The following is an 18,457-nucleotide window of genomic DNA, read 5'->3' as shown; positions in this document are numbered from 1 at the left end:
ATCATTATAATATTACTTTGACTCAAACTAAACCAATACTACTTAGGGGGTTACAGACAACTTTGAGAATTTGGAAACCATCTAGTATACAAAACAGTCAATCTCTTCTATAAGTTGAAAAAGTTATGTGATATGACGAAGGAGGATTGAAAAATTACATGTTTACTTGTCAAAATATTTTATATGAAAACCGAAAAAGATCATATAAATCATAAGCGATAATTGAAAGTATAAGAGTGAGAATATAATATACGATGGCAATGTTGAAATTAAAACCGGGGTGCTAGATTAGGACGGTAAATTGACTAGCGAAGTAATTTATCCTCATCTACTTAGATGCTTCGGACATGTATTTTGTGCGCACATCCACCGACTATCTCAACGCCCAACGATGGATGATGTAGGAGGTTGGGAGAAAGCTTTGGTTGGCCAAACCAAGACATAGTGTCAGTTCATAAACATAAAGACTGATGGATGGACACATTTAGGTAGGTACAAACTACCTGGTTATGGTCCGTGTGATTGTCGTAACTAGTGGTTGGATGTCTTGGGTGGTACAACTCAGAATCGTCCACATTCCTGTACGTTCATTCACTTTTTATCTTCCCTCAGATAATGATTTTCTAAACTACCTTAATAACTTTTACTTTATTTCACTGGTCGATATCTTCTTTTACAGTCGTATTCTCGATCACAGGTTCTACGTTTTGCATGAGTAACTGACTGTATTAAACCTAAAATAATTAATTTATACAAAACCAAAAAGACCTGAAGTTTCATACTTTCTATGCATTTTGATCTAAACCTGGTTTTATAAGGTGCCTTTTCAAAAGAACCTGATGCGTTGGTACTAAAATTTTAATTGAATACGTCAAAAAGCTAAACAAAACACTACTAATCCTCAAAGTTTATAAATTGGCGTGAAATTAGGCGGACACAGTATCCGATCTTTAGTTTGTCTTGTAAAAAGGGATTTTTATCACGTTTAAATACTGATGAGTATCGAACAGAGCATTGTAAAATGCAGGCCGCAATCAGCCTTCAAAAAATATAATGCTGTCAAGTTGATCATCACCACATAAAATCAAACATTATATCCCATTTTACTTCCTAATTCATATGTATAAAATAAATATATATCAAGGTGAGTAATAATGTTAGTCGACAGGGATTGGTAAAGAATGTCAACATTAACTTTGATTCAGTTGGAATCACAGGCCTCGATTGGCCCACGGAACAGGCAACCTAGTATCTTTATAACGAGGCACATACTAGAAGTAAGTTGTAGGATTGACCTTCAAACAGCTTTTAAGTCTTTTATAAAAAAAAGGGGAACACATATGCCAACAGATATAGACAAAATTCAGTCCACAATATCAGCTGGAAAATTTAAACCCTGTTTTGTATAACTTCATACACGTTTGGTAGGTATGTTACTCTCTAGACCCAGTAGCTCAGTGTATATCGCATTAGTTTTTAGAGCTAGATGAACTGGGTTGTAGGTGCATTTAGCTAACAAACCCCTAAATAGAACGAAATACCATTTCTGGGCCTCGCTGCTATCCACAGTCCAACTTTAGTGAAGCTATCAAAATTTTCTATGGACATTACAAAGAATGTAATGTTTGACTGTCGATATCCTGAATATTTCAAGGTTTAAGTCCCCTCCATATTTTTTAAGTAATTTGTTCTCACCTTAAATCTACCCAGCAACTTTAAATCCATTTTAATACTAAGAATTTTATAACAGCTTCCTACTGTTTTGATAATAAATTATATATCTTTTATACCTATAATTATAGCTTTTAATTTATGTAGCCAACTTCATTTTAAATATGAAATACTTTGCCAAGTAAATATTCAATCAAAATGCTTGAAAAGTATTCCACAAACACATTACATTTTTCAGGTCAATTTTGCCTCCTCAATAAACTTTAGAAAGATATAAGATTTCTTGTAATTGTATCTTGTGTTAAGAAAGATTTTATAGATTTTGTAAATGTGTTGTATGCAAATGTACTTTCTCCATCAACTTTATGTGAATCGACTGAAGTGAATCTCAACGATATATGTGTTGATGTGTTTATTGATTACAAAATGACCTGAATCCCTGGCTTCTCGAAATTACCTAACGTTCTTGAGACTTCTCTGATCTAAGATTTTTATACTTTGCTCATTTAACTTTATGTTGTTAGTTATCTGCCTTAGCAAATCCATGCTATGTGGTTGGTAGTGAAGAAAATGTCCACTTCCTCCAATGTATTGTTGGTTTCAGTTGATACTGTTTACTGAATAAGTGATACTGTATTTATTTTCGTCCATCGTTGTGTTTTTCCGTCTGCCTGAAATGAGATGAAGTGATGAGTTGCTTTGCTATCAATTTATTAATTGTGGAAGCTGCACAGATTCAAGCAATATGCCATAAACATTTCTCCCTCAGCTACAAATTCGCTTCCTCACTTCAAATTATTACGAATATAGTAGTATAGTTTTTTTGATGGAATTCAACAAGACAACATTAAGGCATTCGGAATTATAAGCTCCATTCTTAAGAATTTATAACTTCAACGATATATTCTTGTCAGTACTTATGTATTCAATAATTATTTTTTATACATTCGTTTTACCTCATTTTATGACTTCGGATTTATATATGAAACTAATAGGGAAAGATTGTAATTTCACAGTTCCTAACTCTTAGGAATTGGTTCTATCAGTCAAACGAAAAACATCATGACGTTTGTCTGGTTGGGATCGAGTATATTGTGAGGAGTTATGTCAGTTAATCCTCCAGATTGTAATCCATGTGAAGTTATGGGTGGGCATTACGTACGAGTCACAGACTTGAACAAACGGCCTTTTCAATGTGACCTGGTTTTCACTGATCTCCCTATTAATATCAGCTGGCAAAGAATACTCCCAAAAGTTGCCACAGTCTTAAATCATATTACTGTTGAACAGTTTGTATGAGGGAGGGTTATCAAAGGAGAAAGTTGTTGACTTAAGCTGCCAGATTTTCCAAATGCGTTCGTAGCTATCTCTATAATAACAGATATTAAATAGGAATATCAAGTGACTTCTTACACCGAATGTTCACATAGCAGTAGAGAATGTCATGTCTGTCTAGTTGTTACTGCTGACGATATCCTAATAATCAATCGGAATGAGGACAGTAGTCTAAGTAACTAATAAAGCGTGAACTGTGTTTGGATTTTAGGTGGTTGGAAGCGATTGGCAGGAAGCCCTAGAAATAAGTTTCATCCCGGTTGAGAAACATCAGTATGGAATATCTGTAATCTTGTGTGAACTGATGCTCTCATTGTGATTCTGTCTGAGCCGTATCAGACACATCACTACGGCAACAATCTTATTTTACATTATCAGGCGAGGGTATTAAATCTAAAATAACCTTTTCAACATTGATAATCATCTGCTTAAACTGCACAATTAATAAATATATTTTAAACCTTTCTTACACATTAAAATCTAAAGGTAACTACAAATGTTAATTGAGCTCTTGGTTTGTTTTCAAAAATACTGCTTCTAAACAGGATGCTGAATACTTTTTTATTTCTTTTTCCCTTAAAATTCCCCTTTTAACTGACACTTAACATTAGTTTATCTAAGTTTCAATTACCTAAAAGTGAATAATTATCTTGAATAGTGAAGAATGTTTCAACTACCTTACAATTTATTGACAAGAGGCTCCGGAAACATACTTTTTGGCAAAATAAAACAATAACAAAAAATATAAACGTAATCCGAAATAAGTACCATGGTAACGAGCTAACAAGTTGAACCATTACAAATTAAACAGGTAAACACATACAATGAGCCTAGTATCACTTAACATAATCATATGGAATTAAATTGGTCTCTGGATGTTTTTGATTCTCACTATCTTCCCTTCTCCTTGTCTTACCTTGTTATCTTTGTTTTATCAAGGTAGTAAGATTCTCGGGGTGGAGAGGGAGTCTCAAAGAAAATATATCAAATATCAACTTAAGCGGAAGTACACATAAAATTTATTTTATTCGCTGATTTATATACCCTGTACTAAATATTTATTTTTTTAAAAAAATTCCATAGGTTGTTCCCCTTTTGATCCTATCACTATCTCATTTAGCCACATAATCACATAAATATGCACAATCATGTCTGTCTAATATATAAGTATGTATACATAGATAATATATAATTATCATCTATACATTCTAAGCATTTAATTAATGTATGCGTGTGCGTGTGTGTTGTACAATTGAGACACGCCTACAATTTCACCTATATGATTTTATCTAATCAATAAACATTCTCACTTTTCATTGGTTATAGAGTAGAGAATTTTCAACTATGAACTATAACATACACATAACAACTTGATACAATAATGAAGCACCGATCAATCAATCTATGAATTCACGAGAAAAATTTCCAAATGGAAGAAAAACAAAAAAAACAAAACAAAAAATAAAATAGAAATCATTACCTGTAAAAAATTATCAATGTTCAGAAAAAAAAATCTGAAAAGAAAAAACACCTTTTCTCAAATATTTTACTTCATATGGGATATATTGACAATTAGTTAATGATTCCGGACATTTGAAAAGAAGAATTGAATTGTACTTTATGTAGTTTCTTTTTTTTTATCATGATCATGATCATAATGCTGATCAGATGGATTGATTGATTGATTATGATCTCATTACATAATATTGATTTATATCATGTTTTAATAAAACAAAATGTTCATTATACAATGCAAATGTTAAGTAATTTAATCATTGAAATAATTATTTTCTGTATAATATTGAATGATTACGATGATGACAATTGGATAATTATCTATTTACATCTAACGAACATTATAATTTCTGTTAAGAAGTATTTAAAACAAAACATATTGAAAATATGGATTGGAAGTATAGTAAGTGATAAGAAAAATCTTTTTTATATTGAAAGTAATAATTCTATCTACTGGGTTTTTTTATTAAAGGCTAATTTTAATCATCTTTACTGACTATTGAATAGTCGATCAGTCAGTTAGTCAGCTACAACGTCGGATCAGGTACATATATGCAACGGTCCAAATTGTCATACTTCATTAGCACAACAAGATTAACACTTGATTCATAGAAGTAGTTAATTTAATGGTGGCAATTTATAAAATAAAGATGGCATATAGTACATGAAGAATGAATGAGTTTGTAGAAAGAAAGATATGAAGCGATTTTAATCTCATTGTTTAAAGGAAGACAAAGAATGTATACACCTGCACCATTGTGGTCGATTCCGAACCATGTACACTGTTTCCAACCATTGGTTACGATAATCACATGGACCCCAACCAAGTCGTCTGCATCTATCAACATGGCTAAGACTGAATTAGCAAATAAATAGATAGAAGTTAATGCCAAGAAGAAATATTATTATTAAAATATTTTGGAACTCAACAGCATTGAAGCTTTTGTCAGAATCTATTCAACTAGAAATTTAATTCAGTGTGAATAATCAAGTGAATAGTATAATAAAGCCCTAAGATAAAGTATGACGTCCTAGTTTATTAGTATCATTTGATTTGTCAATAGTCCTCCAAGAGAATGTTATTTGCTAATCAAACTAACCGTTTTTATTCACCAGTTCCCAAAAATCTTTAATTCAATAATGTTCTGAATAGATTGTTGTTCAAATGTTTGATAACATTGTTATAGTTTTGGTGGAAGATTACTAATATTTAATAACATCATGACTGATATTTATCAAAATGGGAATCTTTAGTTATATTAAGTGAGGAAATATGAATTTTGTAATAAGGATAACAGGATGATTTTAAAGTATCTTACACTATTATTTTTAATTAAATAATATTACATTATAAGTACCAATGGATTCATTTCATGATTACATTAATACACTGATCATTACCGAATATTTCAGCATTACACTACTTTTTAATTAGTTTTAAAAACAATTTTCCCTCCAACTCCATGGATTGCTTGAAGTTAGATATTAACACCATTGCATGCCGGCCATCTCAGTGGTCTAGTAGTTGAGCTCTTGCGCACGAGACCGATAGGTCCTGGGTTGGAATCTCGCAAGGCGGGATAGTGGATGCTCATTGTTGAGGAGTCTCATGCTACGACGAAACAGCGGTCCAGTGCTTCCAGGTTTTCCATGGTGGTCTAGCCTCTCTGATTCTAATAGATTAATAAGTTAATATCATCAATTGACAATAATTTGAAAATATCAATCGTTACACATAAATTCAGTGATTGAATGATGTTTCATTTATCTCTAAATCTAAAAATCATGGATTCAATTAAGCGTGAAATTGTTAGTATTCATCAGTGAAGGGGTTCCATGAACTATGACAAAATATGCTTCAACTGCCCTTTGAATTTTAGTATTTTTGTTTAGTATATATAAAATAATGTTTATTATTTGAAGATATTAAATACATCAACTTTGACCTTTCTGTTTGTATGTTTAATAAAATCTTGTAATTCTATTAAAAATATATTTATGAAATATATCCCTGAACTGTGAGATAATAAATTATTCCAGCCTTCAAATAAATAAACTATTCAGCATAATCGTAATTGTAAAACAACGTGATATATACAGTTCTAATTTTCACAACGGGAATCTTTGATACTTCTTTCAATAATCAGAAAGTATGTTCATTTAGAGACCAACGTGTAAACGAATGAATGAACAGTTTACCGGTGTCTCAAGGTAACAGGATATCATAATAAACTGGCTTTCTATAAACAATATATAATACTTTATGTTGCCAGAGTTCAACAAAATAAGGTGGATAGTATCCAAGAATAGATGAAAAACTATAAAAACCGCATATAGATTTTCGTGATGAAAAATAATCATCAGCCATAAAAACAAACATACTTTGATTTCAAGACATAGGAATCAGTTGTGACGATAGAAAACTTTATAGATCATATAAAAACTATACATATTTTTCTGGATGTCTTTTTAGGATTACCTCAATCTCATAAAAGTGATAAATGATTTTTATTATACGTAGCAGTTTCTTTAACTTGAGCCGAAATAGCTCATCTTAGTTCTTAATGAGAACGCCATTTTGAATAACTTTAAATAAGATTAATGCGCTGTTTGCGACAAATCAGTATGGATTTTCTCTGAGCTTTTTTAGATTTTGTAAAGTCGGTATGAACTCTTTAGGAAAATCTTAGGAATATTAACAAACCACAAATTACATTATTGTCAAGTCTCCTGAAAAAATCAATGAAATTTTAATTTATAAATTGTTCAACTGATGTAATGAGTAAGGAATTAAGCTTAACCATAAGATTCCAATTTTGTTGGCATGTGACTAATCAAAATATTTCATGTTGTACAATCGTCTAAGATATCTACTCTTGTTTATTTTTGTATGTAATTATTTCTATGTCATTTCCTACCAGAAAATAATCTAGTTCGTTAGTTAGTGGCCTATGATCTCTGTTAATTCTAATGAGTATGTAGAAAGGAGATTTGAGTAGTTATTTTTATCTCCTTCTCCTCCCATTCACATTGCTTATAAGCAAATCAAAACCTGTTTTATGTCATCAAATCCATTAATCCATAACACTCATTCAGTTCATTGAAGAAAACAACAAATTCGTAAATATTTTCAGATTAATTTATTTGTGATACAGAAAACATCGATGGTTAGAAAGTGGCGTATAAAATAAAATACTTTATTAACGAGTTATAAAGTACTTATCGAACTGTTGTTTTATGATATTGTCAAGTTTGTTTCAGTTCATATTGCTTACATCAGATACAATAATTCTCAACGACCATTTGATTAAGTGGGTCTATATATATCGTAAGCGAATAGGTTGACTATGCACTAATGAGTAGTCCTATACTTGGACGAAATGCCTATTGAGAGCATTGTGGTTTTGAATGGTTATTTATTCAAAATCAGTCCATGATTTGGAGCTTCAGAAGCCTATCAGAAGTTATATGCTCGAGAGCAAATTAAGTATATTTTAAGACATAAATGAATATTTATTTCATCACAATAAAATTTTTTACTTGAATGAAAGAATAGAGGAAAAATAAGTGTAGGTGAGTCAGATAAAAAATCAGGCCTGTAGTGAACGAGAACACAAGTGGGGACAATCGAATGTAAGTGAATACAGAATTACAGAACAGCTTATTAAAATCTGAGAACCATATAGTGAATACTTCATTTGTAAAATGTCAATAGTCTCAGACTTCATTGTTCTTTCGTTGCTACACCAATCATTCTATATTCTCGTTCTCTTTTCTTTGACCTTAACTTTCTGCCTCCAGGCATTTCACTTTCGATTGATGATACACACTACTTGTCGACATCAGTAGCACACATCATAGGCCGAGAGAAATATGAACTAGAATGATTTTATTTTGTAAAGTCGTAACCAATGCAGCTCAACCATATCAGGAGTGAGGTAGGTAACATAGATGACAACTATGAGAAATCGCTTATTGATCGAAATCGGAAACGTGAATCATTAAATTTCAACTCAATGACCTAAATGTTAAGTACGCGTCACAAAGCACAAAGGTTTTGGCTTCGATTACAGTTTTAGCCAGTAATCGATACGTTTAAGACCACATAAATGGAAAATCACTAAGTTAATAGCCTTTAATATAAATTACAATTAATGTCGTCATAACAACTACGCTACAACAATTCCTGGTTTTACATACGACTTTAACTTATGGTTAGAATTCATCACCTTAATTAAGGCCCATAATTTCTCTCATCCTTTATGTATGACCCTTGTTTATTTTTATCAATGATATTATTCTATTTTTTTGGCAATTTTTAATATTCAAGACTAAATCGATGTGGTTAACCAATTTCAATCACAAGAGTTTGCAGAAAACCCGTTGATGTTTGAGACAAAAGGTTTTGAGTTAAAGTCGCAATGTGAAAACCAACGTTGAGATCCAAGTAAATCCAGATGACGAGTTCTAAGTAGGACAAAATTTCCTGTCCTTCCATCTCTCAATTTTCTAATTTCTTCTCATTTGCTTATTTCACAATATTACAAAGGATACACCAACTAATGCTTTCATCTTCTTATTTTAATCCCTTCATATACACATGCAAGTACACACACACACACATTCACATCGGTTTTAATAAAAGGAAATAGCTAAAAAACAAACAGGCTTTCATATATATATAAATCAAATCAATATTTGTTAATCTAATAATAGATAATTATTCCAAGAGTAGAATAAGAAGAATCCATACACGGCGAATTGATAATAAGTTGATAAAAATGGAACTAGCATCATTGTTAGATAAATTTCTGCTTCAATCAAGTCAAAGAAAATGATTGTTGATGAATTTCTGATTTCAAATGTGAAAGTGCAAAACAAAAATATTGAAAAAGTCAACATTTTTTTCCTGAAAACTTTGGAAAGTTTGGGTATCTTTTTGATACCAGTTTACTTCTTATCCCATTGTTCGTTCATGTTTGCTAGAAAAGTAATCGTTATAAATTATTTCAAAGAATATAGATAAATCTAGTTAGATGGTTTGTAGTGGATTGTAAAATTATCAGTATAGGGTTGTGGAAATTATTAAGCTTTTGATTTAGACTATGAACCGATTGATGTTAAACCACCTTTGAACACCTGGAAGCATTGAACGGCCGTTTCATCCTATTGTGAGACTCCTCAGCAGTGTGTGCATGATCCCGCTCCGGGATTCGAACCCAGGGCCTTTGATCTCGCGCGCGAATGCTTAAACTCTAGACAACTAAGCCGAAATCCAATGGTGTTAATGTCTAACCTCAACCAATCCTCGAAATCGTGCGACCATCTTCCATTATCTGAGGTAGATACCTGTCTCTACCCGACAGAGATTATCGGATTGATTGAGGTCAGACATTAGCACCATTGGATGCCGACCAACTCAGCGGTCTAGATATAAAGCGTTCGCGCGCGAGATCGAAGGCCCTGGGTTCGAATCCCGGAGCGGGATCATGCACACACACTGCTGAGGAGTTCCACAATAGGATGAAACGACTGTCCAGTGCTCCCAGGTGTTCAAAGGTGGTCTAACATCAATCGGTTCATGATGTCAATAAAAAAATTGTATAATTGTGAGATTCATTTTAACACAGTGATATCAGTTGAACGATTACTGAAAACTAGGGGAGCTCTCGATAGTTGTTCTATTTTCTTCTAAAACTATTCAATAACACGCCCTCATGATTTTATAAGCGATTTCATCCAGAATATTTTGTTTTCACAGTCAATATGGTATAGTTTAGTAATTTGGTTATTTCTTAGTAATCAGTTTATCACTTAATACGAATTGGTATCTAGTCAGCCTCTTATTAGGATTTCGAGAAAATCACATTGGAATCAATGATTGGTAAACAAAAAACTTACAATCGTATACTGACCATTAAAATAAGAATGAACTTCATAATTTAAAGATCAAAGTTTTAAATTATGTTTGCCTTGACTGTTTTTTTTCTACTCTAATAATCAGATCAATCATTTTATCAATCAATTGCTTTTTGTCATTATTTTAACATACTCTATTATCGGTCATTTTTCGTTAATATTAGAAATTTTTTTTAGATATAATCTTCGTATAGTAAAAAACTCAATTATTTCCATGGTAAATCGGTGATGAAGTTTGTTTGTTTGTTTGTTTATTTGACCTACTTCCAACTACTGTCCATCATTTTTAGAACAATTGGAGGTCATCATTGGAATATTAAAAAAAAGATCAGTTTTATTTTTCAATGGTTGAGATCATGAGTCAATAGAAGCTAGACCACCATGGAAAACCTGTAAGCACTGGATGGCCGTTTCGTTCCAGTATGAAGTTCCTTGGCAGTGAGCATCCACGATCCCGCCTCGAGGGATTCAAACCCAGGACCTATGTGTCTCGCGCGCGAGCGTTTAACCACTAGACCACTGGGATGGCCGGCATCCGTTGATAGTAATGTACAAGTTCAAATAATCGACGAAATTCAGCGACACATACACCATTGTGTTATGTTTTGTCTTATTGTTTTATTTTTGTTTCTAATATGAAAACAATGTGACAATTTCTTTACAGTCGTTGATAATTTAGAGATTTGACAACAGAAAATACACTTATCATGTTAGGATCATATAACAAAATAGTCCTTAATATGCTTAAGTGATTTATCTGAAGATAGAACTGATACTAGATGAAAATAATAAAAAGTATGCACGACACTTTATAATTGAGAGTTTTCTTTATATGATTAGACGTTTAAAATTGGATATTCCATGTATAATACACGATACAGCCCATATCTACAACGTATAATATATAAGAATATCATCACAGTCTCATCGAAGCACAGTTCACAAATTAATGATGAAATACACATTTTTGTTTTAACATTTATATATGCAGGATTGTTGGCTGGTCAATTGAATAGATCATAAATGAATGGGTTTTATGGATATTGATTTAATTCTTAGGTGATACTCGTCGCAGATTGATCTTAGTTAAGAAATGAAGTTCAGATAAATTGGAAACGAAACAGAGGTCATCAATCACATTGAATGACCATTGTGCAATATCAAAAATTAAGTGAATTAGGAAATGTATGCTACTGAATTTCGACCCAGTGATCCATTGGTCGAGCCCTAACTGTGGGGCCTCGACACTATTGGTTTTATCTATAATGGTGTATCCCTAACTAATACCTATCTGAGACGAATACAAACTATAATAATTTAATAACAAAGTAATTTTTGCTTATCGAATTTTAAGTAGTTCTTATCAAAAATGACTATCAACTGAACCACAAACGATATGCAAGATAAACTAAACATTTGTGCTTCCATAGTTTTGAACAGTTTAACATTTCAGTATGTACTGTTTGTCACAAGTCCATGTTTACTGAAGAGGCATGAAAAAGAATGAAACTTTCTCTCTCTCTCTCTATATATATATATATATATATATATATATATATATCTGATATGTCGTTATATACAAATTATAGTTTGCATATTATTCATATAAATCGATTGAATATTTCTGATTGAGAGGATGAGAATATATATAGAATACTTATTTTTCTTTATGACAAATGATCTACAATCGTTTATCAGATTAAATATAAACAGTGGAAAATGACAGATAATTAAGTTTTATTCCTCAGGAAATTGTAAACGATAAATAAATTACGACAATTTATATATATTTATTATTATTACGGAGAGAGTGCTGTGAAAATTTGATGAGCTTAGTAGTTTCACAACACAAGATAATTATAATTATATAACGATTAAAAAACAGGAAGTATTAGATAAATGATTCATCTTAGTGTGGATCTTCTCAACAACCTTTATCTACGGCAAAACCGGAGGTTGAACCCAGGGTACTAATGGTCTGTGGCAATCGCTTAACTTTCATGTTATTAACTTGGGACATTCAACAAATTACATTCCTAACTTTGATAGAATTTTCTCTGAGCTGGACGATTTGGTTGTGAAGCTTTTATCGTTCCTCTGAACGACATCATCAGTACAAACTTCAGGTAAAAGTGAAATGTTCAAATTTCTTCATATATAACTCACAGCTTTTCCTGTAGATCTCAATCTTGATTGGTTATTGTTGACCTTTGACCTGTCATTGTTTACTTCTTTATTTTGATTGTATCTCCCAATAATTTGATTATTGGTCCTATAATTGTCCATGATTTTTTCTGATTGGTTGACGCATTGGGTCGATTTCAATGCGTTTGTTGATTGCTAATTAATCAAAGTGCCAAGTTTCTAAAAGTTTTCTGGTGTTTTGAGAATTGCTTCTATCCAAGATCTCAATATTTTCCTGGTCGAATGTGCATCCGTGGCTATTCACATGCATTGATATAGGCGAGGATATATCATAGCTTTTGACCGCTAATTTATGTTTGTGCAGGGAAAGATAACGAGGGCGTGCACTTTATCCGATGTAGTGAGTTTCGCAGTTGGAAAAACTTATTTTGTAGATGACGTTCGGGTTTTCTTCTTTTGTAATTTCGTCCTTTGGTTTGTACATGATTTCTTGAAGTGATTTTATTGGCCTGTGTGCTACACCTATTCCGAAAGGCTTCAAAAATCTGACTGTAATTTCTGGTATGCCGTTTATATATGGTGGGATGATGCATTTATTGGTTTCTGATGCGTTTGGTTGATATGTTTTGATAAAGTTGATTGGGTAGTCGTTCCTTTGAAAGACAGTCTTTAGAGATTTTTTTCATTATTCCTCTCTGCAAGTGTGTTGCAGTGCGTCCTCGCCCTCTTGAATAAAATTTGTACGTAGTTGATTTTGTGAGTTCTTGGGTTGTTGCTACTGTAAATGAGAAAATAGTCTGTGTAGTTCGGCTTCCGATATACTTGAGTTTCCAGTTTTCCTGTGTCGGTCCCAGTGACCAGTGCATCCAAGAATTATAGTTTGTTGTTTGACTCCTGTTCGATTGTCATCGAAGACGTTGTTGATCGGATTGTAGGTGTTCTTTTTGACGACGAATGTGTCACCCACATAACGAGTCCAAATTTTCGGCTTGATCGCTGGCAAGATCAAGGCTTCCAGTCTCCGCATCACTGCGTCTTCAATAAGTCCTGATATTGGTGATACCGTCGGCGTCCCTTTCGTTTGTTCGTAGATTGTTTTGTTGAATTGAAAATTTGTTGTTAAGCATAAATCAGTGAGTTCTACTTGACTTTGACTAAGAAGCTTCGTGTACTTTGTGAGATTTGTGTCTTTGGTGAGAAGCACGGATAGAGTTCCCTTTGCTAAGCTTGGTTCAGTTGTGGTGAATAAGGCTGATATATCGAAAGATATCATCAGTTTGTCATTGTTTATTTGAATGTCCTTAACGGTAACCAGGAATTGTATGGGAGATTTGATGGAGTGATTGGATGAGTCTACTAAATATTTCAATATTCGTGAAATTTCCCTTAACAAATTGTATGTTGGGGTTCCGGGAGTACTACAATCGGACGTAGTAGAATGTTCGGTTTGTGTATTTCCGGCCTATCATAGAACCGAGGGAGTACTGATCCAGTGGATCTCACTTTCCGTTGATCTTGCGCTGATATTTGTCCTGCTTTGACAAGATTGGTTAAAGTCCTTGCGATTTGATTGTCTAACCTTTTAACCGGATATGTGTCCATTGGTTTGCATACGCTTTTATCCTCATGTAGTTCGCTCGCTTTTCTGATACATTCTTTCTTGTCCATAATCCCTGTAGTGTGTCCTCTGTTCCTAGTTCTGAGTTTCTTTGAGGCGTTTTGTTCTTGTGAGGTCAGTTGGGTGTTGTCTATCTTCTGTCAAATTAGCAGTACTATGGTTTATCTTATTTACTTTTGATTTTCCTCACTTATTCCGGCAGTTTTGAGTAGTGACTCTAGTGCGGCGAAAGAATTCTAGTTTTGAGGCGTTACTTGTACTTTCGTTTAGTACTTTTCAGAGTAAGTATTCAATGTTTGTTAGTGGTTGCTTCAACATGTTGACCTCGATGTTTTTTCTTGATGGTGCTTTTACTTTGTTCTCTGTGTCGTCTGTATATGTCGATGGTTGTTGTCAAGGTTGCCAAATGTTATAATGTGAGTATTTTCTATCCACCTCTTTTGGTCATCCGTGGATCCTGTAGTGTGCATCGATTATCACTAGGTGTACATCCCTAACTTAAAGATGTTGCACAACCATCGTCTATTATTATCGGTGACATTTTTGCAGGCCCAATATAACTGAACTCTACTGTTCATTATGTCTCAGTAGAACTCCGAGAATTACCTCCCGAAACTACTCAGCAGAAAGGACATGATATTTTTGGGTATGAGTGATTATGGAAATTGCTAATTTTGTGACTTTATCATTATTTCACTCTATCGGTCATTTTGTTTACTGACTATTGTAAGTATCATTACTAAGGTTTGACTTGATAATGTCGAATAAACTGAGCATTGGGTAGATTGTTATAAATAAAAATATATTTGTAATATCTCAGTGAATAGAAAAATTAAATTTTCTGACGTTTCGTGACTCAGTGTAGGTCACTTCTTCGTCGATTAATTTTAATTTGGTTGTTTATTCTCTGAAGGAGTGACTTACACTGCGTCACCAAACGTCAGAAAATTTAGTTTTTCTACTCGTTGAAATATGTTATTTGATCTACTGTCTATAGGCTAAGAAATAAGTAGATTGGAAATAAAACATAAAATTGTGCTAACAATTTCCACATAATCGACTCGTAATTTCATGAATAGAGCTTCTAGACACTGTGCGGAAACATGTATGTAAATCTGGTTGGAAACTACGAGTTAATAGTCTCAAAATACCAGTATACATTAATTTTATTTGTCAGCAGTATTCGTCATGTCTATATCTGGTCGATCCCAGCTGTAGGCGAAGTAATTTGTGAAAATAAGGGTCATAATGAAACAGGAATAAACATTTGAAGTTCTATCAAGTTCTCCAAGTATAAATTTTTATGAAATGTGAAATCTTACATTCGAAACAGTAAAATAGTTTATTGGCTCAGGCTTTACTAGTACTGAACAGAATACATCGAAGTTCAGGCGTAACGGTTGCACGCCCAGTAAACGAGTAAGTTCCTCACTAATACCTAAACTCTAACTTGGTGACAACTTTCAGAAGGGTTATAGAGACCAATCATCATATTGTCATACACAAAGTTTCTAACAACATAAACTGAAATATCTGGTTTGGAATTTAGTGAATATCACGATCAGAACAAATTTTAACAGCACAGAATATTCTATGCCTCTAAGTATATGAAAATGTACGTAGGAGGGGAAATATAGGTAGACAAGTACTTACTAGTCCTGAAATAAGGACTTAACCTTTAGACTACTGGGTCGCCACCTAATAGTTACACATCTTAATCAGTTGTTATTTAGCGATATTGTGCACTTGTTATTTGTGTTATAGTTGAACTCCACTGTATACGGCTTTCTACCGGCACTCCTAAAACTACTTCCCAAAGCAAGTTATTGGTGAGCGGGTGAAACGTGTTTATTATGATGGTTGTAGAGATCAAAGAACCAGTAGATTTTCATCATTGGTGGTGTCGTGAATACTCACTGATAGTGAGCTCAATATTTGCTAGCTTATAATAGTCATTTATCTAAAGTCAGTCCGTGATGTAGATATAGTATATTTAAAACTCTGTGTGCTATATTCTCCAGAATGCGCATCTCGTTCTATTCGAGACTCGTCAGTAGAGTACAACTGCACTCAAGTTTAAATACTCATATTGAGTTTTAATCCTAGTAACTGTCTCTCCAACTACCATCCACTGAACCATTGAGTTCAGATATTCACAAACTATACCGTCCTGAAAATCAACAAAGAGATGATATCTCTTATTTACTGGCTTTATTACAACACAAATGTAATGCAGTTCATTCAACAATAAATAGAAAGAAATGATACTTTTACCATGTTATTTAAATAAGATACAATTTGAATGAATCACTTTGTAGATTATACCAAAGAATATGAATAAATTATCACATAATATATAGAAATATTTTAGGCTTTTATAAAAATCATAATAGCAGTTTTAAAATTAATCCTTTAATTTATTTCCCTAAACAGAAAAAAACAACGTTTCACTGATTCCATTGAAATAACTTAGTGTTTGGTAGTAAAAGATTATTTCGAAATGGTGGTAATGTATTATTAGGAGAACAGTAAGTAAAGTCATTTTAAAGGAAAAAATAATCTCATTTTTATGAATATCAGGATTAAGTTTCCAAAAAAGTTGCTTGGAGGAAAGTAAATATGTGCCACTATTATTCATTAAGCTACTGAGACACATTTATAGAACATGATTAGTGTTTGAAGATTTTGAAAGTTGCCCTTCTTAACTTCCAGGACAGGAATTATTGATACTTCTTATTGTATATGCTTCTTGAATGACTGTCTCACTCTAATCATATGTCAATACAAATGGATCATCTCATTACTGAATATCATTATTGCTTATGTTCAACTTTTAAGAATGAAGAATTTCACTGGAGATATATTGTTCAATTTTACAAATCCAGATGCCTAAATTTACAGCTAATCGAACAACCAAACTACTTTTATTATTGAACGATTTAAATTTATAAGTAACTGAAACTATTAGAGTTATTGTGTAAAAACTTTAATTTTTAAAAGTACATTTCGTATACTTTGGATAGGGGCTAGCAGTAAAAGATGAGACGATTGTTTCTTCCCTTTAGACAGTCACCAGTCAGATCCCCTTGTATCTGTGTTGATATTCACAAAGAGATCCAAACCCAATATCCGACGTTTTAATTGCTAACCTGTTTGAGCCACGATTGATATCAACATATTCACTAAGTGCGATATAAGCAAACTGAGGAATAATTGGGAAGATTTGAAGCCTCGGTGAATGGTCTTGGTAATGTTGAATTCTCTGAGGCCGATATTTAGTGACCGTTCTAAATAACATTCTAAGAACTTATGTCAAGTAAAAGTGAGCATTTCTGTCAGTTTAATGACACTTTTCCATTTATTTGCGTTTAAAAATAGGTTCCGTTATTCAAACAGATTACTAAACTGAGTAGTGAAAATTTACTGATTAAGATTTTTAAAATAAGTATTTAGCTTACTTCTACCTAAAGCAAATGTTGATGACGTTGTTCATAAATGACTAAAAAAGTTTCACAATCAAGTTTTTGAACTCGGTGAACATAACGAAAGATTATCCAGTTTGAACTGCATCAATTCATTTTAAAATATTTATATAACTTTCAAGTTTAAAATATCCGTTAAAATAATATACATTGATCATTGCTTTGTTAAAAAGACAATTTTACTCTAATATTCATTACTTATTAGCGCGAGACTGATAGGTTCTGAGTTCGAATCTCGAAAGGTGGGGTCATGAATGTACAGTGTTGAGGAGTCTCACAATAGAACGAGATGGCCATCCAGTGCTTCCAGGTTCTCCATGGTGGTCTAGCTTCAACTGACTTATGATCTCAACTGTTAAAAAAGATTACTATAATATTCACAGAAAACCTCCTCCTGATACTTATTAGTTTGTTTATGTCATTCATGATTAGGGAACAACATTAACGGTATACTAATTTAGTTATAAATAAATATATGTTATTAGTAGATGAAAAGGACTTTGTTCATTTAAACTAACTCTAGATCTATTTAGATTAGTTTAATGAATTATATCATGACAGAAAAAAGGTTTGTATAATGTTAACGTTTTAAAGAAGATTATTGTTTTCTCAATATATATCACACTCATTGTTAATCAATGCAAATCAACCTCTTATCAATCTCATTTACATGCACATACTATATACACAAACACAACTAGTTTCTTGATCTTTCACTTGGTTTCTTTGGCTGCTAATATCTCAGTTTTGAAAAATATACATCTTTTTGTAA

At 32.6% G+C, this 18,457-nt stretch overlaps 1 protein-coding gene across 1 annotated transcript in view; it reads left to right on the top strand.

The window, feature by feature from the left end:
* Positions 1–4,220: 4,220 nt before the first annotated feature.
* The window catches only part of MS3_00009559 (uncharacterized protein), a 48,374-nt gene continuing 34,137 nt past the window's right edge, over positions 4,221–18,457 (top strand). Inside the window, exon 1 of the mRNA XM_051217932.1 lies at positions 4,221–4,924. Within this exon, the coding sequence (XP_051064368.1) occupies positions 4,909–4,924 (16 nt within the window). The 5' untranslated portion in view covers positions 4,221–4,908. The remainder of the gene's footprint in view (positions 4,925–18,457) is intronic.

Source organism: Schistosoma haematobium, chromosome 7 (genome assembly GCF_000699445.3).
Source record: "Schistosoma haematobium chromosome 7, whole genome shotgun sequence".
In the NCBI taxonomy this organism is placed as follows: Eukaryota; Metazoa; Platyhelminthes; class Trematoda; order Strigeidida; family Schistosomatidae; genus Schistosoma; species Schistosoma haematobium.
Note: the sequence above shows the minus strand (reverse complement) of the source record. Positions and strands in the feature narration are given on the sequence as shown.